General features: G+C 49.6%; 2 protein-coding genes across 5 annotated transcripts in view; one reads left to right on the plus strand and one right to left on the minus strand.

The window, feature by feature from the left end:
• The window catches only part of FANK1 (fibronectin type III and ankyrin repeat domains 1), a 68,327-nt gene extending 61,887 nt beyond the window's left edge, over positions 1-6,440 (plus strand). For all 4 annotated transcript variants that reach the window (XM_031957011.1, XM_031957013.1, XM_031957012.1 and 1 more), the window contains 6 exons: positions 160-225; positions 2,901-3,066; positions 5,175-5,318; positions 5,898-5,975; positions 6,056-6,100; positions 6,182-6,440. In XM_031957011.1, coding sequence (XP_031812871.1) covers positions 160-225; positions 2,901-3,066; positions 5,175-5,318; positions 5,898-5,975; positions 6,056-6,100; positions 6,182-6,250 — 568 coding nt within the window. In that variant the 3' untranslated portion in view covers positions 6,251-6,440. The remainder of the gene's footprint in view (positions 1-159; positions 226-2,900; positions 3,067-5,174; positions 5,319-5,897; positions 5,976-6,055; positions 6,101-6,181) is intronic.
• A 3,544-nt stretch (positions 6,441-9,984) lies between these two features.
• Positions 9,985-24,286, minus strand: part of ADAM12 (ADAM metallopeptidase domain 12) — a 307,991-nt gene continuing 293,689 nt past the window's right edge. Inside the window, exons 21-23 of the mRNA XM_031957016.1 lie at positions 23,338-23,508; positions 18,230-18,360; positions 9,985-14,337 (exon numbers count right to left, since the gene is read on the minus strand). Coding sequence (XP_031812876.1) covers positions 14,277-14,337; positions 18,230-18,360; positions 23,338-23,508 — 363 coding nt within the window. The 3' untranslated portion in view covers positions 9,985-14,276. The remainder of the gene's footprint in view (positions 14,338-18,229; positions 18,361-23,337; positions 23,509-24,286) is intronic.

Genomic DNA, 24,286 nt, shown 5'->3' on the forward strand with positions numbered 1-24,286 from the left:
TGACCGTTTGATGTGCCAGTCTTTGAGATAACTGGCAATTTAAACCCAAAGGCTCACTGTGAGCTCGCAGAGATAGCCTGTCCCCACATTTCTTTCATACGTCTTTAAAAAGTAGTCTTGAAGAAGAACAAACATGACAAAACATTTTGCTTCATTCAGCCTGGTGAAAATCCTGATTAGTAACGGGACTGACGTGAACTTGAAGAATGGAAGTGGGAAGGACAGGTGGGTGACAAGGGGCTCCCTCTGGGCTGGGAAGGGCCCCCTGGGGGACAGACATGGCAGAGAGGAGTGTGGCCTCCGTGATCTCCTCTTGCTAAGCCTGGCAGCAAAGCCAAAGGCTTTCTTGGCCCTTTCCCTGGCAGGAGCCTCCTCCAAGCCCCACCTGTGGTGGGAGCCCCAAAGCATGCTCAGCTGAGACATTTCCCTTCACCTAAAACAAGCCTCGAATCAGGCCCCCTCCTGCCACAGGCCTTCATTGGGGACACTTTTAGGCTCTGGCCTTGTCTCCACCCCCAGGCTTCTTCTGCACTTTCCTGTAATAAGGATCCCTTTACATAGCGCCCTCTCCCACCTCTGCACCTTTGCCCAGGCTGCTCCTGCTGTGTGGAAAGGCACGCAGCCTTCCCCCAGGCCTCCTTGGGCTTCTGCCTCTGGGATGTTTCCCATGGTTCTTCCCCAACCTATGCCATCTCTCCTTCCTGTGATGCACCGGGACCACTCTGATTGCACATTTTTGCCCAGCATCCTCGGGCTTTCATATTCATCTCCCCCACACTACCAGATTACAAGCTTACTTAGATAAAGGATTAGGCCTGTTTTAGGTCCCATCTCTTCCCTCTTCTCCCTACCCTAAAACCTTTTTGCATACAACAGCATCTCAATTTCTCCCCCCCACCCCTGTCCCTCTCTCCCTCTCTCTCTCTCTGCCCCTCTCCCTCTCTTTGTCTCTCTCTGTCCCTCTCCCTCTCTCTGTCTCTCTGTCCCTCTCCCTCCTTGCTTGGGGAAGGCTACTGACCTCCCAGTGCTGGAGTACCTGAAAAGCTCCAGAGAGATGCTGTGGCTTAAAATTAAGAGAGAGGGTCAGACGTTAAGAAGGAAGAGATGTCCTTCCATTCCTGTTTCTGTTGTCCCTGGGGGAGGAAGGGCAGAAGATTTGGCCCTGAGCTGCTGGGATTTCTCCTCCTCGGCCCTTCCACCCTTTGGAGGCAGCTGTGCTGGAGCTATTGTCCTTTTCCTCTTGGAGGGGCAGTGAAGCTGCACCCACTGTCTGTGTGCTGTGACCAAAGCTCAGAGGACATCAGGGGGCGAGACCCTCCTTAATGCCCTTGTCCCAAACCAGCAGCAGCCTCTTAGTACAGCAGTCTCCCTTCAAGCTTTTTTTCTGTAGCTTTGTTTAGGGGCACATTATGAGGCCCCGCCTTTTGCCCATTTAAAACCTTTGCTGTCCGGAGGATCTGAGGCTTTTTCTCAGGCCTCTGTGCTCTTTCTTTGCTGGTGCTGAGGGTGAAAGGCAGAGGTCCCATCTGCTGATTGGGCAGATCCATCATTCTTGTCATCTGTGAAATCCGGGGCTCAGTCTCCGTGGGCCCTGGAATCTTTGCCCCTTTTGAGCTCTGCTTCTAGGATCCGAAGGTAGAATTTAATGTCTGGGCTTCGAGGCATTAAAACAGAATGAAGAGAATTTAACTTGAACAAGAGATCAAAAGTGAAATCTCTTGGACCTTCCTCTTCTCCCCTTCTCTTTGTTCCCCATTTTCTGTCTCTCCCTTCCTCCTTGGGCTCCCCTATCTGGGCTTTAGAAGCTGAAAGGAAGCAGGCTCAGTGTTCAGGATGGATGGTTTCTGCCTGACTGCATAGAGCTCCACTTTGGTTTCATGATCCCGGTACAGAAGTTAGAGCCTCATCAGGATCCAGATAACTTCTAGAATTCTCTCCACCCAGAGATCTTTGGAAAGAGGCTATTCAAGTATTGGGAATCTTAGCAGAAAGCCTGACATATAAAAGCAGTCCTCCTTCAGGGGATCCCTGTGAAAAGGAGAAATACATAGGACTCTTGGAAGTCCCACCTACTCTTTGCTCACATCCTGCAGACAAGTTAACTTTATTTCTCTAAAACTCTGAGTACCTTTATTTGAAGTATCATCTGCTTGAACAAATACTATGTCTTTTGGATGAGAGACAATAGGCAAGCTGCTATTGGACTTGTGATTTGGTTAGTGAGGAAATTTCTTCTACAAATACAAAATGGTGCCCTCTAAGCAACTTAGCATGGAATGGTACTTACATCTTTCAATTTTTTTTTGTATTTTAAAAATGTAAAAACCATTCTTAGCTGGGTAATTATCCCCCTGGTCTAGAATACTAGGTAGCTACCCCCTGGTCTAGAATACTGAAGGACAGTATATGTCAGAGGCAGGCCTTGAACTCGAGGCCTTGACAGCAATTCTAGCCACTCTACTATACTCCTTCTAAGCAAGGAAAAGATGGAGACATTATCATTTCTTCTTGAATGTGATTAGCAAGTTCCTCTCCATTCTGAAGGCCTTCACATAGCGCTGACTAATGCCCGTGCCATGTTGGAGCTCAGATTTTCTGCTAGGATGAGAGTGAAGGACAAAGGAAGGAGAATTTACCCTTTGATAACCTATTGAGGGCCTAATGACTTCAGAGATTTATCTGGAGAATTGGGTCCTATTTTCTTTGGTCTGCATTCCAGCAGGGGCACCCACTTGGGTCCCTTCATCTTCTGCTCCAGTGCCTTAGTCATAGGTACTCCATGAGAGCCCGGGCCAATATCCCTTGGGGGGGAGCCTCCCCTCGGGGAGGGGGGGGATCTGCAGTCAGTGTGACTCCCAGCAGCCAGGCCATCCCCTCAATGCTTGCTCTTCTTATTGCAGTCTGATGCTTGCTTGTTATGCTGGACATCTGGATGTTGTCAAGTATCTCAGAGAACATGGGGCCTCTTGGGAGGCCCGTGACCTGGGAGGCTGCACAGCCTTGCACTGGGCCGCTGATGGAGGTCACGCCAACATCATTGAATGGATGATTAAGGATGGTTGCAAGGTACGGCTTTCCATTGGATCATTCCGCTTCCTAAGGAAAGGGGCATTGTCTAAACCCATAAGGCACACTTGGGGTTGGTAAGGAACTAAATGCCAGCCTTGTGACCCCCCAGAGCCAAGGCCCTTTTGACCCATCGCTATCTCTGCTTTTTAGAAGGGGGGGAGGCAGAAGAGAAGGACATCAGACACCCAGGACAGTCACAGGGTTTCTAGAGGACAGGGAAGGTCATCCAGCATGGGGAAAAGAAGCTCCGGGGACTGGATGAGAGAGCGCTATTTTTGTAGCTAGTTGAGTTGCTTTTGCAAATTAGATTTGTTGTGTTCTAGATCTGCCTTGGAGATTCTCCCAATGATATTGCTATGTATTTGGCCACAAGACCAGCGTTGTCAATAGCTCGGTACGCCGGTCCTCCCGAGGGTCTCCTACCTAGATCCCTGCACAGCAGTCTGCTTTGGAGGCCAGGCTGCAGAAGGAACCAGTTTGAGGGGAACTGCTTAGTCAGCCTCCCGTAGTTATTAGGAGATGGGTGGAGAAAATTTGATCAATCTTAGTTACCTCTGATAACTTGGAAGACTTTACTTCAGGACCATAAGGAAATTAAATTAAAATTTCCAAGCCATGGAGATAAGGATTGATAGACATGGTTCTCCCCTAATTGAGACTGCCAGACACAGTCAGGTGCCAAGAAATTAAATAAACTCAGATTAAGAAAAGTCATATGTCCTGAAAGGCTGGTAGATTATTCACATTTGACTGGAGGGGAGGACATGTGGGACCCACACAGAAAGAAAGCCAAGGCAGCTTTTCAGTGTCATGTTCAGGGACTTGAGTTTTGCGTAGGCAATAAGAGAAGGCCTTCCTTGAAGAAACAAGTCTGGGCCCCACCCCCCTTTTGCCCCTGAATTCTCTCAGGGATCCATCTTTATTCGACTAAGTTGTGGGACCTGGGAGAAATCTGGGTGGTTTAACTCGGTGGTCAATGATGAGCATATAGAATATTTGTTAGCAACACTTGGCCTCTAGAATGATGGGATTTATCATTAATTGTTAAGCAATTGAATTCTAAGCAAGGTTAAATGATTAAAAAAAAAGACCAAATTATCTCTGGTGGTCTGTCTATCTCCTCTCTGTTTTTCTGTCTTTGTCTTTTTCCTCTCTATCTGTATCTCTGTTTCTTCTTGTCTCTGCTCTGTTTCTCTCTTTCTCTGTGTGTGTCTCTGATTCATCTCTCTCACTCTCTCACTTTTGTCTCTGTTTGTCATCACCCAACTGACAACCCAAGTCTGAGTCAAGTACATGTTTTTCAAGGGCCAGCCTCCCTAATTTCAGAGAGTTTATTACCCATATTATTATTATTTTGCTGAGGCAATTGGGGTTAAGTAACTTGCCCAGGGTCACATAGCTAGGAAGTGTTAAGTGTCTGAGGTTGGATTTGAACTCAGGTCCTCCTGACTTGAGGGCTCTAGCCACTGTGCCACCCAGCTGCCCCCACCCATATACTTATGTTCTGCCATCCTGGAAAATTATATGTTTAAAGAAAGAATCAGTATTTCCTATTTGTGAAAAATGCTGTCCCTTTGCTAAACTCGTTGGAAATCTGAGGAGCAGAGGTTACAGAGGAAGGACTCATTTTATCACTGGATAGGCTTAAAATCCATAATTTGTTGTTGGGAGAAGGAACCAGGAGGTTGACGGGCTGCTGTTGGGGCATTGATGGGGGTGGGGGCACTGGCAGGGCTTCCGAGTCTGATAGCTCCAAAGACTTTCCCACTGAGGAGCTCGTTGGAGGAGCGGCTCTGTGGGCCTACCCTGGCACTGCAAGGACATTCAGATGAAGAGCTCAGCAAGGAACTTCCCGGGGGTCCTCTGGTCCTCATATTGTCTCGATCCAGGTCTGGGACCTGGCTCGAGATGAATCTGAACAAATTGGATTAGGATAATGTCATGATTTTTCTGGGCATGATTTCAAATCTTCATTGCCTTAACGAGTACAGAAAGTCTTTTATCTAAATTAGTAGGCAGTTGGTGGAGTCGATATCACTTATACTTTTATTTAAATGATGATGACTTAAATGAAAGGCTAAGCACAATTCCTCTCTGTATTTCAGATTGATGTTTTAGATACAGGTTCAGGATGGACACCACTGATGAGAGTGTCTGCGGTATCGGGAAACAAAGAGGTGGCTTCCCTCTTAATTGACGCTGGAGCAGATGTGAACGTGAAAGATAAAGATGGGAAGACACCCTTAATGGTACCTTTTTATGGCCCAGAGCTTCACGATGTCTCGGCAGTTCAGGTCAAAGGTTGCTCTATAATTTGAACATCCTTGCCAGCTCCAGTAGGCATCAGGATGAGGCTCTGGTGGGCCTTCTTTCTCAGAAGGGCCGTTATAAAAAACACAAGGTTCCCCCCAAATCATTGTTGATGACCCAAAAGATCTTTGTTGGTTTGTGAAATGTAGGTTTCCCGGGAAGGCCCAGAGACTCGCTGCATTTTAAGATAGCGTGCGTCTTTCCCAGTTGGGAAAGTGAACACTTTTGAAGGGATGTGTGAGTGTGTGTGTGAGTGTGTGTGTAAGTGTGTTAGTATGAGTGTGTGTATGTGAGTGTGTGTATGAGTGTGTGTGTGTGATTGTGTGTGTTAGTGTGAGTGTGTGTATGTGTGTATGAGTGTGTGTGTTTATCTGTGTATCTGTGTGTGTCTGTGTGTCTGTGTGTCTGTGTTGGAGGTGGAGGGCTTGACCACAGCTATCCAGGGTCCTCCGCTATCTGGCTGGGAAGCCCAAGCCCTTCAGCTCCCTGTCCCCTCCCTCCCCCAAATTCTTTTTCAGGTGGCTGTATTAAATAATCATGAAGAATTGGTTCAGTTACTTTTAGAAAAAGGAGCAGATCCAAGTGTTACAAACGAGGTACGTGGATAGCCCAGACTTCTCTTTCCATCTCAGATTTTCCTGAGAGGAAAACCAAGTCTCCTTGCTCTCTCTTTCAGTTTGGCAAAGGTGTCCTGGAGATGGCTCGAGTGTTTGACAGACAGGTCAGCCACGGCTTTTTACCTCTGGGGATGGCCCCCTCCCAGAGTCCCTCGCCTTCATTCCCTGCTCTTTGCTTTGTCTAGAACGTAATAACCTTATTAGAAGACCAGAAGAGAAATCTCAGCCTGAAGAAGCCCTCTTTCTTAAGCTGAGCTGTGAGCTGCTTTTCTCAAGACGTCCACATGAAGGACACGGAACCAAGGGCGTGGGGCTTTAGACAAGTCCTCTGGCTGGGAAGGAAGGTTGTGATACCAATTGCTTATTTAGTTGTAGATTCTCGGTGACTTTTTGGAACATACAACTCTTCTCATGTTCAAATACATCTTTTTAGCTACACATTCACATACGTGTTTGGGTGCATGCCTGTGCACGTGGATAGTCCGCCGTCCTGGAACCAGATGTTTAGGGCCTTCAGACACAAGCACCCAGTCGTCGTTTCCTGGGGGGGTCTCGTGGGCCTCTTGAGGAGCCTTGGTTCTCTCTCTCTCCTTCACGTGGTTTCCCAGCCTCCTCGCTTCTCGGTCCAGTTGCCTTAGGGCTCACTCAAGGGCCAGGCCCCTTCTTGGTGTTGGAGCCCAGGGCCTCCCTTGGAAGGTTTCTCCTTGAGATCACAGGGTTGCTGCCTTCTCAGGTTGGCAGCGGGCAGGCAGGGGAGAACGCCATCCTCCTTCATCCCTCTGGACTCACATCCGCCTCTCCATTGGTACAGTCCCGCACAGGCGGGCACAGGTGGGCACAGGTGGGATGGGGCATAGCTCGGTTGGCAGGAATCATTTCAAATTCCCATAACTCATTTCAGGGCAGAGGTGAAAGGATCTACATCCTGGAGCAAATCCCAGGATCCGGCCCCAGCAGCCAAACAGCAGAGTACTTAAGTGAGCAATCACATTTCAGGATCAATACGTAATGCCATTAGCTGGCAGTGTGCTCCTTGCAGTTGGGAAGAAGCTGGTGCATTTGAGCAGCCCAGAGGCTGCAGTCAGAAAGGGGAGGGTTTTCTCAGCAGGGCAAAGATCAATGAAAAGGTAATTAATGGAGGCCAAGAGCAGGGCCCAGGAAGAGGAGCAGCCGGCATTACTGAGTTTGGGAAACTCCATTTGATTTTGTGTCACACTGGGGACAACTGCCTTTGGAGCCACATGCGGAGACCAGCCCTCCGGTTCCGTGCCGGAGTTCTTAGTGTTTTCTGTACCTTTTATAAACACCCAAGAGAGGGGATTTATCAGTGATCTCAAAGTAATTGACAACTTTGAGTGGGATTGGACACACACACACACACAGACACACACACTGACACGCACACTGACACACACAGAGACACACGCACACTGACACGCACACTGACACACACACTGATGCACACACACTGACGCACACGCACACTGACACATACACTGACACACACACACATTGACACATACACTGACACACAGAGAGACACACACACAATGACTTTTGGAAGACTTTCCTGGCCTCCATATTTATTATTGACTCCACCTTTAGTTCCTTTCCAGGTTCCAGATTCATTTGTGAATTTCTTTTTTGACAAAGGCCACGACCAGCTCCCAACTCTGATGGTTCCTAATAGGATAAATGGGGCCAGTGAAATGGGATATGGGCTGGGGACCTTTTCTCAGATTTATTTTTTGGAAAATCCCAAGCCTTTGATGTGTGTTGTGATAATAAGAGCCTGCCTAGCAAGGTAGTTTCACCAGGAAGAACCAGACGGACTCTTCAGCGTGCCTTCCTGGGTTTTAGCAAGAGAATGGGCCAGGCACATGGAGGGAGGGAAAGCTGCCATTTGGGCCTGGAGACTTGGGTAGGAATTCTGCCTCACACAGTGGGCAGGCCCTTTACTTGGTGCCTCTGTTTCCTCGTCTCAAAATGGGGAAAATAAGGTGGCTTAACTTCATGAGCTTGTTGTGAAGATCAAAAAATCAGACAGCTGTGAGGCACTCTGGGAACTTTAAAGTCCTATAGAAATGTGAGCTCTTAGCAGAAATTATTTTTATTTTAGGATCTGGGGCACAAAAAGATAGTTTTTGCAAATTTTAGTAGACTCATAAATGTGGAACTGGAAGGAAGCTCAGAGGTCATCAAATTTAATCCTCAATCGGAGATGTGCCTCCCAACCTGGCTCTTCTTGTTTTAAGCTCAACCCCCGTTCCCTGTAGCTGCACCAAGGCTTGCCTGAGCCCTGGGAAGAGAGCCAGGATATTTCCCAGTGTTGCCCTGAATAGGCTCTTCTATTTGTTCCACGTATTCTGTTCTTTCAGAGAAATCTCACGAGCCCTCAAACCAGTGACACTATCTCTCCATCCTTTTCCAAAGATGGGTGGGGGTCAAGACAGGGCAGCCAATCAGTAGCCAGAAAGAAACATCCCATTAAAAACAGCTCCCTCCCCCTATCCCCTTTTCTCCCCCCATTCCCTTCTACCCCCGTTGCCCCAAGGAAACAATTGCTTAGCGTCTTCCTGCTTTTGCTACAAGGGTTTTCTAAGTCACACTTTATTTTCAGTAAAAGGAATCTATCCCTGCATTTTGTTTTAATCCTCCAGAAAACCTTGGTTTCCACTTTTGCTGCCAAATCAAACATCCCACTGATGTTTTCACCTCTGGTTTCTATCCCAAGGTGAACAGGCAAAATCAATATCAAATTGGTACAGGGAGCTTCCATTGGCTCAAGGAACATTTTCTTGGGACTCCCTATTCCAGGTCCACTCTAGAACCCGTTGGCTCCTAGAATTCTAAAGGAGGGAACTGCTTGCTTTGGTGCCCATTTTGGTTGTTAGGTATAGCCCACAGTAGGTACTTCCCAATTGCTGGGCGGGTCGGTTTGGATTGGATGCCTTGGTTCATTTGGGGCCCAATGGATTGTGCGCTCATTGACGTCTGTCCTCTCCCCCATCCTTGTCCCACTATCTTGGGGACATGCTCAGCAACCGCAAAGACAAGTCTGTACCTACATGTTCATGGTTTATTGAATATAGTATTCTTAGAGACTGGTTTTTTTTATTGAAACATCAGGTTGTATTCACCTGTAGCACCTTAATACAAGGAACGTGTACAAAAAACACCAACTGTAACATAAGAGTCTGTGGGAAAGTCTAGCAAACAAAGCTTTATAAATGGATGCAGCGGGGTAGCGGGAAGGGGCAGGGCTTGGTGGCTGGCACCTTCCTGGAGTGACCTGACTGGGACGCGCCAGTTGCGATACATTTGAGGACGGGAGCGTTTTTGTCCACGTCCCCTCCTTGCCCTTCCGCAGCCAGCCCACCTGAGAGAAGGTACAGAACTTCGACCTCTGCCCTGCCTGTTACTTTCTATGTCACCCCAAACCCTTAAAGTGCTTTCCAGAAGCCTCCCCGGGATTGCCGAGGACATCACTCCCGTCAGCAGTGGTCACTCCTATGCTTTGCTTCGTTAAAACTAATCTTGTGTCCTCTTGTGGTTCTGCACCGGCTTAGCTAGACCTGGGAGGAACTGTGGACATCGGGGAAAGGAGGCTCTGTTAGTGAGGGGTTGATACAGTGATGGGGGTGGGCACCTGTTAGTGAGGGGTTGATACAGTGATGGGGCTGGGCACCCCGGGGTGGGCTGAGGGAGTGGTCCCAGGACGGACTGAGGAGGCCTCGTGCTGCATGGCTGAGACCCTCAACAGCTGCTGTCCCTGTGGGCCGTTTCCAGCCCAAAACACTAAGTGCAGCTAGGAAAGAAACCCTCCGGAGCTTGTAAACATCGTTCTCTATGGCTCTTCCCACAACACCGGGCCCCTCATCTTGCATAGGTGCGAATAATGGAGCAAAGTAGAACGAGACTTGTGAACAGTTTAGGAAAGAGTTTGCAGACCCCTGTGCAGTGAAGGAGTCGCCCGGGAACCATCTCAGAATGGCAGCAAGGGGTCTAGAGGAGGCAGGTTTCCCGGCTTGGGCTGGGGCCACATTAACACCTAGCTGTAATCTCATTGGAAGACAACGTGGAACTTGGAAGCAGACACCAGTGCAAAGGCAGGGCAAGCAGGGCTTTGAGCACCGGGCCCTCCCGACAAAGAAGGCTCTCGAGGTCCTTGGGATTGCAGGCAGGCTCTGCTGAGCCACCTGTGGGCTCTGCTTTCAAGGCAGAACATGGAGGGTTAATAATGGAGCCTATTTGCCAAAGGCCATGGAAAATTCTGTGCTTTTGGAGCTGAATGGACCGACTCACAGATGAATCCCGGGGAAGAAGGAGATGATGAGGGAGGTGATGCAGGTACCGCCAGTCTGGCTGACCTGCTCAGCTCGGGGGGAGGACTCTCTGAGAAATATGTGGAAAAAATTGGAATGTTCAAGGCTGGGCCAGGTCAAGGGGAGCAGCTGAATTTCAGCTTCATGGATGAATGAGGCCTCATGAGCCGGCCCTGTGGGAGGGGGAGGGCAGGCAGCTGGCTGTTGTATCAAATGGTCCCAGCTTCTGGATTCCCACCAGAAGGCCGTTCCTCTGGATGAGGCCCCCATGAGCTCCCCCAAGCATCTGCTAGGATGAGCGGGTCATCCTATAGCAAGGAAGGGCAGATGGAGAGCCGGACCAGCTGAGCTGTGTGACCCTGCACGAATCACAAGCTCAGGTTCCTTATCCATAAAGTGGAGACAATAGCACCGTCCTCCCAAGTTTACTATGAGGATCAAATGAGATCATTGTAAAGCACACAGTGCGGGCCTATTAAGAATGACTCATGGGAAGTCAAGGGCCTGAAACACTGATAGATCAAGTGAGTTTTGATGTCAGTGAAGAAAGCCTTGGGGTCCCAGGAGGAAGGGGTACAAAGCTGGTGGAGATAGGAAAGCAGACTCAAAAAGGGGAAGCGGCAGATAACGCCACAGTTTTGCCCAGGGCTGGCCCTATACGAGGTCCTTGAAAGTTAAATAAATTATAAATAAGATTTAAAAATTGTATTTAAAGACCCAGACTGGTTAGCCAGTGGCCATTTCCTTTTATGTCTTCCAGAAGTGGCTTGGTCGACATTCACTGAAAGGTGAGCTTACAAACCAGGTGCCCGAGGCGTCCCGGCACCAGACCCCAGCCCTTCCGCGTGTACCACATTCTGAACCGTTCACTGACTCTGCTCGCACCATAGCCCTTGGGCATTGAGAGGGCGGGAAAGGTTGCCAGTTTTCCCAAGAATAGTCTATCGTTTTAGCCTGAGAATTCCTAATAAAGTTAAGGAGGCATAAAAACGTCCCCTCTGAGAACTGCCTGAGCTGCTAGTGTAGTTTAATTTGTTGCTTTTGTGGTTGGTGTGATGTCATCGCACATGTGTGAGCTGAAGAGGTTCAGGCTGGATAGGAGAGCCTCCCCCGCTCGACCCAGTTTGACAATGGAAAACGTTGTGTGTTGTGCCTCCTTGCTACATCAGGCCCGATTCCATGTCAGGAAAACAAGTGGATTAAAAAGCTTTAAATGGCAGATTCTAAATGAAATGCTTGAAAAACAAGCTGCAGACCTCCCACTGTGAGAGACTGGGACTTGACTGCTTGGAACAGAGAAGTTTTTCACCTCTGTGAACCATCATTCAGAATCACTACGAGATCCCTCGGAAAAACGTTTACCCACGAGAGCCGGGGGTAGCGATGGCGGCGGCTGGTTCTTTGCTCCTACCTCAGTAAGTTAATTATCCAACCACGTTAGACGCGGCCTTGCTGCTGTTTCGTAATTCCGTTTGTCATCAGTGAAGCTCAGAGAGTTCTCCCCTTTTGCCGGCCCCTCTTCTCCGATACCCCATTCATACCCGGGCATAGGAATTGGCAATAAATCCTACTGAAGTGGAAGCGCCACCTCCAATGCCTTACTGGGATACGTAACAGTACTTCTGGTAGTCGCTCCCAGTTCCTGCCTCCCCTAGTGCAGCTTTCCCTTTAAGGGCACTTTGAGTGACTCCCATCAGTCACCAGAAATGTGTAAATAGGGATGTGCTGGCGGCCCCAAATAGCTTTTAATGGTAGGAAGTAAGATCACAGCTTTAATATTATTTGCATAAATTGGCTAAGACCAGGCACAGACAGTGTGGTTAGGAGGAGATGGTTCTGAGCCGGCAGCAGGAGGGGCCCGGAGAGTCCAGACCTAAGGCGTCGATGTGGCTCCACAGAACGCCAGAAATGCACCCAAACATTTTGTAAACATGTTCAATAGCACCTGCTTCGGGTTCAGCACAATTACCAAATCGAATACAGAAAGAACAAAGGCACGCTATAAATATCACGGCAATAACATTTTCCCAACAGGTCTTCAGAGTGAACAGAAAGAACCTGGTGATTGTGTTGGGAGATGAGGCACTTTTTGAGTGGGACAGGCTGGGGGGGGGTGTCGGCTAAACTCTGCTGAGTGTTGGTGATGGGAATCTGTCCATAAACATGAAAGCTTTGCTGTCGAGATTGCCCAGTGAACGTGAGGAAAAGTAACAACAATTCTCTCTTCTGGAGAGAAAAAATCCAGAAATAGCCCCTAGACATTTTATTTTCCTGCCTCAAGGCCCAGAAAAACCTTTGAAAGGAAAGGGGAAAAATCTTTTATCCTGGAGCTCTTCATTCTGGAACTTATCAGTTACATACAAGGTAAAAGCTGCAGTCGCACATGACTCCACTAGGAGGCTCTGGGGGCACAATGGGGGACCCTCCAAGATGTCTTCCTGGTGGGTTCCAGGGGATCGGGCAGGAGCTTTGTAAAGCCCTCCCGGGACTCTGGCTCTCCACAGGTGTCTCTAAGGGCTAAAGGCCGGAAGGGCAGCCGGCAGGCTGGGGGCCTACGGCTGGGTGGGGCAAAGAGATGGACTCCTTCTCACATCCCGGGATGCTCAGCCAGGAGGAAGATGCTGAGCCTGTGAGAACTTTGGAGGGAACTTAAGTCTGGGAGAGCAAGACGGCTCCAGAGAAAATGCCTGGTGACATTTTATAAATAATGTCCCAAATGCTAGAGATGAGCTGGAGATGCTAATGGATACGTGGCTCCATCTTCTTAAAACGATGCAAGCGTCACCAGGAGCCAGTTTGGGGGAAGCCTGAGCACTGCGCTAGAAAAGGGGGTTTCTCCAGAGCATCGATGGGCTATATCTAGTTACTAGTTCACATCTGAAAATGATCTGGTGCCAGGGAAAGGCTGCCTCCTCCTGAATCCAGAACGACTGCCTTACAGCCCAGTAAACAAGGAGGCGACCTGGTCAGCCCCGGCCGTAGAAGGGACAATATAGCACCTGGTCAGGAACTCTGGCACCCAGACTAGCCTAACCTTTCTCAGTCTAAATCACGTGCAAATCCCAGCCCTCATGTTTCCTACACTAGAAGCGTCAAGGGGACTCGGTACAGATGAAACCATTGGCCGAATGGTGGATTCACTGCCCTGTCTCAGGCCAGGCCTTTGACCAAGTCCAGGGAGCTTGTGCAGCTGCCAGGGATCCCCAGACACTTCTATTGGAAGAAACAGGGCTCATTGAGTCTATCTCCCGGTGGTCACTTCTGCCCCTTCACCTTTCTCAAGCACCGTCCTGCCTCCATCCCCAGCAGAGGCAGAGACTCTTTCCTGGTATGAAACCAGCCCCTTCTCCGCCCGGGCCAGTGGAGGGAGGAACAGCCGCTTTAAAGGAAACAACTGCCACCCTGCAAACTAGGCGAGGAAGGGACGTTCTGAGATAAATGGGGCTGTCTGAGACACGGGCCGTTCTTCCGGCATCCCCTGCCTAACGAAAGGCCCCCCCCCATCGGGAGGCCCGGCCACAACCGGCTGCCCTGATGATCGGGGCGAAGAAGGCGGCGGTTCCTCCCCAACGCCAGGCCTGCGGTGAAGCAGAAATCCCCAAAGCTACCCTTCGGCCCAGAATCCCACAAAGCGGAATGTTTCAAGTTCACTGAAATATTAAAAACAAGAAGATTTCCTTCCAAGGAAAACTCAGAGATGGTAAAAAACAATATCTACTACCGTGCACCGCACCGTAATAAATATTCATCATAAATTAATAATTTACAAGTACCTGAGCAAGTCCCCAGAGCACCATCGCACAGCACAGTCCTGAAGGCAGGAGCTCAGAGTTCTTAGAAACAATGGTGTTTTCAACATTAAACATTCGAGGGATTGATACACACAAGGCGCTCCGACTGGAGCTGAAAGATAGTGCAAACTGCTGTCTTCACTGTCCAACGGCCCGGGCGCCTCTCACTTCATGCAGGCGGGGTAGGAGGGTCGGGGCACTTGCGGTGGAAACTGAGGGGCAGGTCTGGAAAAAAAGGAGCATGGAGTCAGTTTGGGGAAGGCCTTGGAGAGCCCCAGCGGCTGCTACACCCTCCCTTCCGTCAGGAGCTTCCGGATGGCTTCAGAGCCCGCACCTGTGCTCTTACAGCTTCCAGGCACAGAAGCATCATGGAGCCCCGGGGACTGGGAGGGAGATGTGGACATCGCCCGAGAGACAGAGAGGGGGAAGCACGTCAGGTTCAGGGAGAGAGCTCAGAGGAAAGAGTAGCACCCCCCCCCCCAAATTTTATCAGTGAGGCTCAGAAGGGTGGCTATTACTGTCAGTAATAACAGCTTGTCTTCAGGAGCACTTTATGGTTTTCAAGGGACTTGAGAGGACACGTTAAGGGACTTGTCCAAAGTCACACAGCTGCCCGAGGCAGTGCTGGGATTCCCACTGAGGTCTGGGCTACAGGCAGAGTCCTTTACCTCAAGCTGCTTCCAAGGGGCAGGGGGAGCTCCACCCACCGTCCTTGGTCCTGCGGCCTTCAAGCCCACCTTTGTTCGGAGGAGACATTTGGGGCAGGACCGAACACAACTATTAGCTGGGGCCAGTAACGAGGGATGCTGGATGAACTCTCCAATTCTCTCCAATTCTGCTCCTGGGCCTCTTGTCTAATAATGATGATACCGGCCACATCAACAATGGAGCATTTATGTGACACCTACTGTATGCCAGGCAGGAGCTAGTGGTGCAGTGGGAAGAGTGTTGGGCCTAGTTAGGAGGAGCCGAGTTCAAATTTGGCCCCAGATCCTTACTAGCTGGCAAGTCATCTACTTGTGGGCCTCTTGTCTAATCATGATAACGATACCAACTACAATAGAACGTTTATATGACGCCTACCTATGATCCTTATTAGCTGGCAAGTCACTCATCCCTCAGTTTGCTCGGTTCTCTCCCCTGTATGGGGAGCTGGGGAGGGAAATGGCAAACCCTCCAATTTCGTTCCCAAGAAAACCCCAAATGGGGTGGACCATGACTGAAATGGCTGAATGACGGCTTCCCAGCACCGGGCTAATTGCTTCATAATTATCCCATTAGATCCTCACAACAACCCTGGGAGGCAGCAGATGCTATTATTTCCATTTTACAGTTGAAGAAACTGAGGCAGAATGCGGTTCTGGAACTTGCTCCAGGGGACACAGTGTCTAAAGCAGGATGTCAACCCAGAATGCATCACTTCCACCCACTGAGGTGTCTCCCTGCCGCTCCCCGGTTCCAGCAGATGCTCCACCCCCAAATGTGGGGCCAGAGCTGGACTCCCCTCAAAGCCCTCCCAAAGGAGATCCCCCAGGCTCTGAGGTCGCCAAACTTCTCCCCTCTGACCTCCCCTCTTTTTCTCCCTTCTAAGCCTTTGATTTCTTTATAGTTAACAATCCATGGAGAATTTTCTATTGTTAAATTTATAAAAAATCAACTCAACTCATCTTTGCTGGGGGCTGCCTTGGGAGGGGGCACGGCTGCTCTCCCCCAAACTGCCACAGAGCTCCTAGTCCCTGGGGCCATTTTACCCTTACGCTGATGTGGGGCCTATTGAAACCTTCCAGATGGCTGTTGTATGACTGCTCCGATGCCTCGCATCTTAGAAAACAGGGGAGCTCATTCTGAAAGTGAGGGAGCAAACTGAGCAGGTAAATGTTCATTCAGAGAGGAAGCGAGCTGGTCCAACGGGGAGAGCGCTGGGGCTGGAGTTAGGAGGGCCCGAGTTCACATTTGGCCCCAGACACTGACTCGCGGGGTGAACTTGTTTGCCTTCATTTCCTCCTCTGTAAAATGAGCTGAAGACGTTTCCTTCATTTGTTTCCTTTTCTGTAAAATGGGGCTACCAGTCCCTACAGTGGTCTGGAATGATGACCCTGGAGTTAGGGAGTTTTGGTCTTGCCTCAAACATTTCCTAGCTATGTGTCTGTGGGCAAGTTTTTTAACCTCTCTGTGCCTCAGTTTCCTCATTTGCAAAACGGCTATAATACCACCTACCTCACGGGGTTGTCACAAGAAACAATGTCAGTTAAGAAACTTTGCCAACCTGAAAATGGGACAGAAAAGTCGGCTCTTGTTATGAGCAGGGTGGGAGAGACAGTGGCCCTTGGGCGAGGGATGCCCTGGCAGAAGCAAGATGGCAAGAGACAAGCTGCACTGAGGCTTCTGGGGCAGAGCTGGTCCTGGGTTGGCAGGGGCGGGGCGGGTGAAGAGGATGTCCGAGCTCTGTGGGCATTGGCTGGTTGTCCCCGCACCACGCTCCCTGCCTCGATCCCCACCCATGTCCCTCCACGTCGGTCCGGCAGAACCAGGCCCAACTGCTGGCCCACCAAGAGCTTCTTCCATGACGCTCTCCATCGGATGTCTCCATTTAACGTCACATTTTTTCACATTCTGTTGCAAGTGGAAAAACCAATCCTCTCCTCCGGACATCGGAGCCACTCGGTGAATATCTGGGTTCGGAGCCATGTTCCCGAGTTCCCACAGAGCGAAGATTTAAACCTCCCCGAGGCTGGTTCCTTCTTTCTTATCTTTATCTTCTGTGGCTGACATGTCTGGCCAAGAATTCTCCCTCAGAAACATCCTGGGGCTGGGGCGGTTTCTTCTGTCACCGTTAGTCCCCGGGATGAACGGCCGGATCCAAGTCCCTGCAACCCAGCACCCCTTGCCTGGGGTGAATTTGAAAGCTGCCAATGGACAGTGACCTCCCCGAGCCCTCTCCCTCATCCCCCCCGTTTCCTTCCCTCCTTGGAAAACTGAGCTAAAAATAACAAAAGGAGGGAAAGCAGCATCACTGGGCACCTACTGTGTGCCAAGCACTTCCCAAAGTGGGTCCCCACAACAACCCTGCGAGGTAGATGCCATTATTACCCCCATTTTACAGCTGAGGAAACTGAGGGGAAGGAGTTTACCCAGGTCCAACAGCTAGCAAGTGTCTGAGGCTGGACTTAACTCAGATTTTCCTGATTGCAGACCTGGTGCTCCATCCGCTGCACTATCCACCCTGCTGGCTTCAGACTTGTTGGCGAGGTACTTCCTTGTTCAAAGGAGAATTTTGTTTTTTCTTTTCTTGAGGCAATTGGGGTTAAGTGACTTCCCCAGAGTCACACAGCCAGGAAGTGCTGTAAAGGGCTGAAACTTCGAGTTGATGCTTTGGGGTGGGACAGCCGAGCACTTAAGGCTAATCACCGATTGGACAACACTCTATCAGCACATGCTTGGGAAATGGCCCTTCCCACTATCCTGTGCTGGCTCGAGCTTTTGGTGTAGACAGAGAATTGTCTCTGGAGAGACGGGATGGGGAGGGACTAGGGGGTGGAGTAAGACAAAACAGAGTCACTTTTGCAGTAGATGAGGAGAAGGAAGGTCATGGAGATCCTGCTTCCATCCCCTTCACTTTTACCCCTAAAGACCAAGAATAAAGACCAAGGACTTTTGCTTATCCTGACTCCGGCTGATTCTAAGGCATCCAAGGAGCTAACTCGGACTTCATAAATTGTTAAGTGTCTGAGGTCAGATTTGAACTCAGGTCCTCCTGACTTCAGGACTGGTGCTCTATCCCCTGTGGCCCCCCCAGCTGCCTTTTTTGTACACTGTTATTTTAAGCTGCTTTTCTTACTTTGGGGACGTTTGGAGGACGAAACGAGACCATGGATATAAAGTGCTCCGGACCTGCCATTATGGGAGCATCATTGGAGCTTGTTTTTTCTTACTGATCTTTGGAATCCTGGATGCAACGAGTAATTAATGAAGAGCCAACGTTCTCTGTTTCTTAACTTGGAGTCTCTGTTATAACTCTCCCCCTGAACTGTTGGCCCAGGACAGACTGGGCAAGTCTGGTTCGCCGACACCTGTTTGGCAAGATGGCGGAAAAATAAGGGGGAATGATGGAACCAACCTCGTGGGGATGAGGCGATGGCCGGCCTCCTGCGGCCCAGGCGCTTTCCTCGAGGTCTCACTCAGCCGGGCGGCTCTGCTCAGAGGGTCTGCGGGCAAAGGCTTCTGGGGAGGACTCGGCTTGTGCGTTCCCTGCAACCAACACGACACAGTCACGTCATTTGGTAACAGTCGGTAACAGTGGGAAGAGGAGGGGCCGCCAGGGGCTGCTCATGTCCCCCATCTCCATTCGCCGCCCTCTAGTGGACCTCCTGGTGAGTAAATCACTGGTGGGGAGTGGCCACCTACGTCTGGGGAGATGGGCTGGGGTGGACTTGGGGTTGAGAAAACACAAGTTTAGACTCTGTCTCCATTATTTATTAGTAGCCACTGACTTCCCTCCTTTGTAAAATGGGGTAAACAGGAATAGGGGGTGTGAGGATCAAACCTTAAAGCAGCATCTGAAATGTGTATTATCATCACCATCATCATCATCATCATCACCATCATCATCACCATCATCACCATCATCACCATCATTATCATCACCATCACCATCATCACCATCATCATCACCATCATCATCACCATCATCATCACCATCATTATCATCATCGTCACTATCATCATCACCATCATCATCACCATCATCATCACCATCATCATCACCATCATTATCATCATCGTCACTATCATCATCACCATCATCACCACCATCATCATCATTATTTTTATTATCATTATCCCTGTGATCATCCCCAATATCATTTTCAGAAAGCCCATTCACATGGACTATGATGAGGAACTTCCAGAGCCCTAGAATCCCCAACTCCTCACAATTCTGAGCTAAAGGAGTGGGGGATTTAAGAGAAGGTTACAGGAAAGGACAATTACCATAACAAGATCAAAAGTGAACACAATGAAATGATAAAGAATAGATGGAGGCGGGCAGCTAAGTGGGGCAGTAGATAGAGCACCAGCCCTGCAGTCAGGAGGACCTGAGTTCAAATCTGGCCTCAAACACTTAACACTTCCTTGCAATGACTTTGGCTCCATAGAATGCAAAACCCCTCCTGTAGACAGCCGAGTCCTCCCCTACCCCAGAGGGTCAGGCCCTTGGCCTCCCCTCTGATGTCATAGCACACTCTAGTTACTGCCCCAAACCTTGCAGATGGAATGTCACTCAGGGTCCTGGAACAATGAAGCTTAGGAAATTGTTCCAGGGAAAATCAGAAAGCAGAGCAGGGTGTGACTGAGCTGGATTTGAACCCAAATCTCTAGCTTGTGCATTGTACCTCAAAAAGAGCCTGGTACTTGCTGGGGGCAGCCGGTCTTTAGATTTCCATGGTTTTGCCATAAAGACGTATCTGCTGACAACACCATCCCTAACTAGGAGGGATTTTCCAAAGTGCCAGGTGCCCTTTCCTTACCTGCCTTAATCCGGCATCATTCCGGCCCATATTCTCCCTCCCCCTTCTCCATTAGAGCCCAACAACTTCCTAACATTTCCCAAAAAACAGGGTTTGAAAAAGACAGTCAACTTCATGCAAAATGGCGCAACGTCCCTAGGAAGCACAGGGTATTGCTGAAGCATTTGGGAGATGCAGTTAAATATACTGGGGGGGAATAGCCTGAAGAAGTGAGGGGAATATGCAGGAGGGGCTCTCCATGGACCGAAGGTCACCTCCTCACACTTCTGAATAGTGCTGCGACTCAGCTAAATGGCCAAGAACAGTGTACTGATCAGTGTTTTAGCTGTCTCCCCCAAATACGCTACTTCTGAGGAGGTAGAAAACATGTTTCTGCATGTGACACTGAACAGATTTTTGTTTAAACTTTTACCATTTCTATGACATGTTTCCTAATTTCCTTGACTATGGAAAAGGAGGAAGAAGAAGAGAAAGAGAAGGAGAAGGAAGAGGAGGAGAAGGAGAAAGAGGAGGAGGAGGAGAAGAAGGAGGAGGAGAAAGAGAAGGAGGAGGAGAAGGAGAAGGAGAAGGAGGAGAAGGAGAAGGAGAAGGAGAAGGAGGAGAAGGAGAAGGAGAAGGAGAAGGAGAAGGAGAAAGAGAAGGAGGAGAAGGAAGAGAAGGAGAAAGAGAAGGAGGAGAAGGAAGAGAAGGAGAAAAAGGAGGAGGAGAGGAGGAGAAGGAGAAGAAGAAGAAAGAAGGACAATGTGGAAGCTGAAACAATACTCCTGATGAAGGATGCTAAGGGACTGAATAAAAATGGTGCTTGTGTGAATAGAGAGAAGACAGGATATCCAAGAGACCCTATGGAGCAAGGTATGGCCATTGGTTGGATCCCTGGGCTAATGCTAAGGCTATGAATCTGGGAGATTGGAAGAAGGGTGAGGCCTTCTACAGAAAAGAGACATACGTATGTCAGGTGGGCAGAGGATGACAAGGAGTCCAGGAAATAAGGTAAAGCCAAAAAATAATAAAGGCCAGTTTTGGGTGGACTAAGTTTAGATAACAAGGACATTTAGTTTAACTGTCAAATGCACAGGGGGTAATGTGAGACTGAGGATAAGGGGTCTTGCTAGGTAGATCTGGAACCATCTACAGAGAGAGATACAGGTTAAATCCATATAAATGCAGGAGGTTTCCAGGTCAGAGAGTGTCAAGATAGAAGAGGAGACATTCCAAGATCAAACTTGGGGAACACCCACATTTGAGAGGTTTTATTTGAAGAATGAGTCAGAAAAGGAGACTAAGATGGAGCAGACATAGGTAAGAAGAAAAAGCAGAAGAAATGTGTCATAAAATCCAGAGAAGAGAGAAAGTGGGATGGCAAGATGGCCAATAGCATCGAAAGGAGCAGGAAAGGTAAGAAATATTAGACCTGAGAAAAGATCGTCTGATTTGGCAATTAGGAGATCACTGGTATCCTAGAGACAGCAGTTTCAGTTAACTGATGATGGAGTCTGAAGTAAGATTGCAAACAGTTGAAAAGAAAGATAAAAAAGAGCTACAGAATGACAGCTTGATGAGATGAGAGGATCTAGTGATTGTAATACAAAGATGGAGGATACTGGCATATTTGAAGAGACCAGAGAAGGACGAGGATTATAGGATGGGTAAATGAGGAGGAGCCACGCTGGAGAAGGGAGAAGGGGATTGGATCACTGTTACATCTCGAGGGGTTGGCTTTGGTAAGAAGGGCCACGTGTTATCAGGGACTGGAGGGAAGGATGGAGAGCTGCCAAAACAACGTGAGACGAAAGGAAAGAAAGAAAGATCATGCTCTGAATGACCTCTTTTCTCAGAAAGATTGGGAGAAGCGGAGAGGTGGGAGACCTGAAGAGAGAAGAGAAGATCTGGAAAGAATGTGATGGAGAATAAATTAGGATGGAGAAAATCACTGCCCTGCGAAAAACAAAAGTTGGTGCTAGACCCGGTCATCTTTGTTGCGAGCCCATGAAGAGGAAGAGGAGAGGAAGGTGGTGGGAAGAATACAGGAATGAGGCTTTTCAAGGCATGAATGGCCTTGGAAGAAGGGAGTGGGAGGGTTGAGATGAGAGAAGAATGTTGTGTTGAAATGCTCCACCAAGGGAGGTTGAGGAAAAGGAGGTAAGTGAAGTCACAGCCGGAGCGATGACCCTGGGAAGGGCCAAGAGGTGAACGGACTAGGTCTGATGAGGATGAAGGCTACAGTTGGGAGGAGGGGTAAGGCAGAGGAATAGATGGAGTAATGAAAAGTCAGGATCACATAGAGAAGTTGCAGAGTTTTGGACACTCGAGGGTGTCGACAAGATCCAGGGGCTACAGACCCAAGGGGAGGGTCCCCGTGGCTGTGCTGGGGTGGAGTGGAGAAACAGGTCACGGGCTTCAAGGACGATGGATAACTAGGGGATTAGAGTGTTGGGGGGGCTTCAATATGCAACATCAACCGATCAATACTTGTTGAAATCCCTTACCACAAAGGCAAATATTGAGAAAGAGAAGACAGGAGGCTGAGAAAGGCACTTGTCCCTTTGGATCTGGGAGCCGACAGCCAGCCAGAACCACTTTGGACTCTGATGGTGAGGCTTTCAAAGGAGGGATTGCAGAGGGATGGTCTCAAAGGGAGGTCCAGAGCAAGAGAATTATGTCCCCTCCTCCTGGACATGAGAAAAGGTGTCTCCAGGGCAAGGGATGAGAACTACAGTATTTTCTGGGGAGAAAAGAGGGCTGAAGATGCCCAAAGAAAAAGATCTAAAATGAAGGGCAGTTTGTTAGTTTTGAAAGGGAAACTCCCAGGGCAATGTTGAAAAGGCGAGTAGTGTTGGCGTGGGATATGGGAGGGATAGAGTTGAGGGAGATGAGAGTAAGAGAACAGAAGAGGGAGAATGGGAGATGGGGTGATTTATTCTTAGGCAGTTATTGATGGCAGTGATTCAACAGCTCTGGGACCGGGAGAGTAAGAGGGAGCCTGAATTTGCCAGCCACAGAATGTGAGGGGCAGGGAGCAGTCCAGGGAAGATGAGGATGCTGATGGTCTTGGAGGCTCCACTTTAGGGTCCATAGCCAGGGGCAGTGAGTTCAGGGGGGGGCTGGAGCTGAATTCCCCTCTTCCTTCATATTCAGCATATTTCCACGTTTTAGCTTTCATGTTTAGGTTTGTCCTTAGAACAAAGGACTCGGCTCGTGTTTTGCCTTTATGGTCTTGGGATCTTGCATGGGGTGTGGACAGAGATTCTGGTGGACATTTATCCCTCTGAATGGCCGAAGCCCTTCCTGGGCTCCTGGGCCCCTCTGGGCCCTGTGTTTGCCCCTCTCAGAGGCGCTCCCCAGTGAGCTTATGCACCGTGGGGGTTTGTGCCTGGGTCTCATCCCCCTGCTGACTGCACATTTCCCGTCCCAGCTACATCTTCGGGTTTGCCCCAACAGCTGGCCCCGAGCTCAGTAGCTGGAGCTTAACAAGTGCCCCCTGACCCCCGCCAGGTTCCGCTCCAAAGGCCCATAAATCTCTAACCAGGAAAAGCGGCCGCAGCTTAGCAAACGTCCTGCTCAGAGCGGCCAAGTCTCCGCCTGCCCAAGCAAAAGGGGAATGGCTGGTGGAGGATAAAGTAGGAACCCGGGTCTGCAGCTCTGGCGAGACACGGAGACACCGACGTCCCAGGCATGGGAAGCGGCAGCCGCCGGGGCCTACCTGGGCCTGCCTGACGGCAGGGTTGGCCGGGAGGGGTCTCGCAGGCACGGCCTGGTGACTCGGGCCCTGAGGAAGGGGCAGCAGGAGGCCAGCAGGGCAGGGGTTCAGGCTCTTCACCGGGTTGCTGATGTTGATGTTCTGATACTTCGGTGACCTTCGGCAATTCTCCTTCTGCCCAGGACAAAACAAAGGGATCACAAGCAAAATCAGAGCCACGGGAGGTCATGTGAGGGGACGTGTGCCGGAGCACACAGAGGGAGGGAGAGGAAACCGGCTGATTCTGTGTAGGGGGCAGGTCAGGCCCCGGCCTCGGGCACAGCTGGCACAAAGACCACTCTCAGCCTCTGCTTCAGAGACGCTTGGGAACCCCGGGCTGCAGAGCAAGCTTTAGTCTAGGAACCAGGCTGGAGGAGAAGTGCAATCCCTGGCGGGCCCCCACAAAACTGTTTAACTCCCCAGTGTCAGCGAGGCACTGTTTCAGTCATTCCTTGTGATCCACTTGGGACTTTCTCGGCAGATACTGGCTGCATTCACCATTTTCTTCTCTGGCTCATTTTACAGAGAAGGAAACTGAGGAAAACTGGGTTAAGTGACTGGCCCAGAGTCACACAGCACGTAAATGTCTGAGGCTAGATTTGAATTCAGATCCTCTTGACTCCAGGGCTAATGTGCTATCCAATAAGCCCCCGGCTTTCCTAACCATTTCTACCTAGGATCTGAATTCAGCAGCTGCCCTCAGCAATGGCCTAATCTGCTCTTCATCCCAGCCGTGCTCCCCTAGCTGAGTCCTTCTGACCCAAGGTTCAAAGGCTGAAACAGAAAGCTGAGGCGAATGGATAGGTCCGTACTGGAGCTGTCCATAGAAAACATTCAGATAAATGACAGAGAACATGTTCAAATGTCTAAGTCGATAAGTTGTTATTCATAAAGAAATACCAAGTTAGTTTGA

Source organism: Sarcophilus harrisii, chromosome 2, assembly GCF_902635505.1.
Source record: "Sarcophilus harrisii chromosome 2, mSarHar1.11, whole genome shotgun sequence".
Lineage (NCBI taxonomy): Eukaryota > Metazoa > Chordata > Mammalia > Dasyuromorphia > Dasyuridae > Sarcophilus > Sarcophilus harrisii.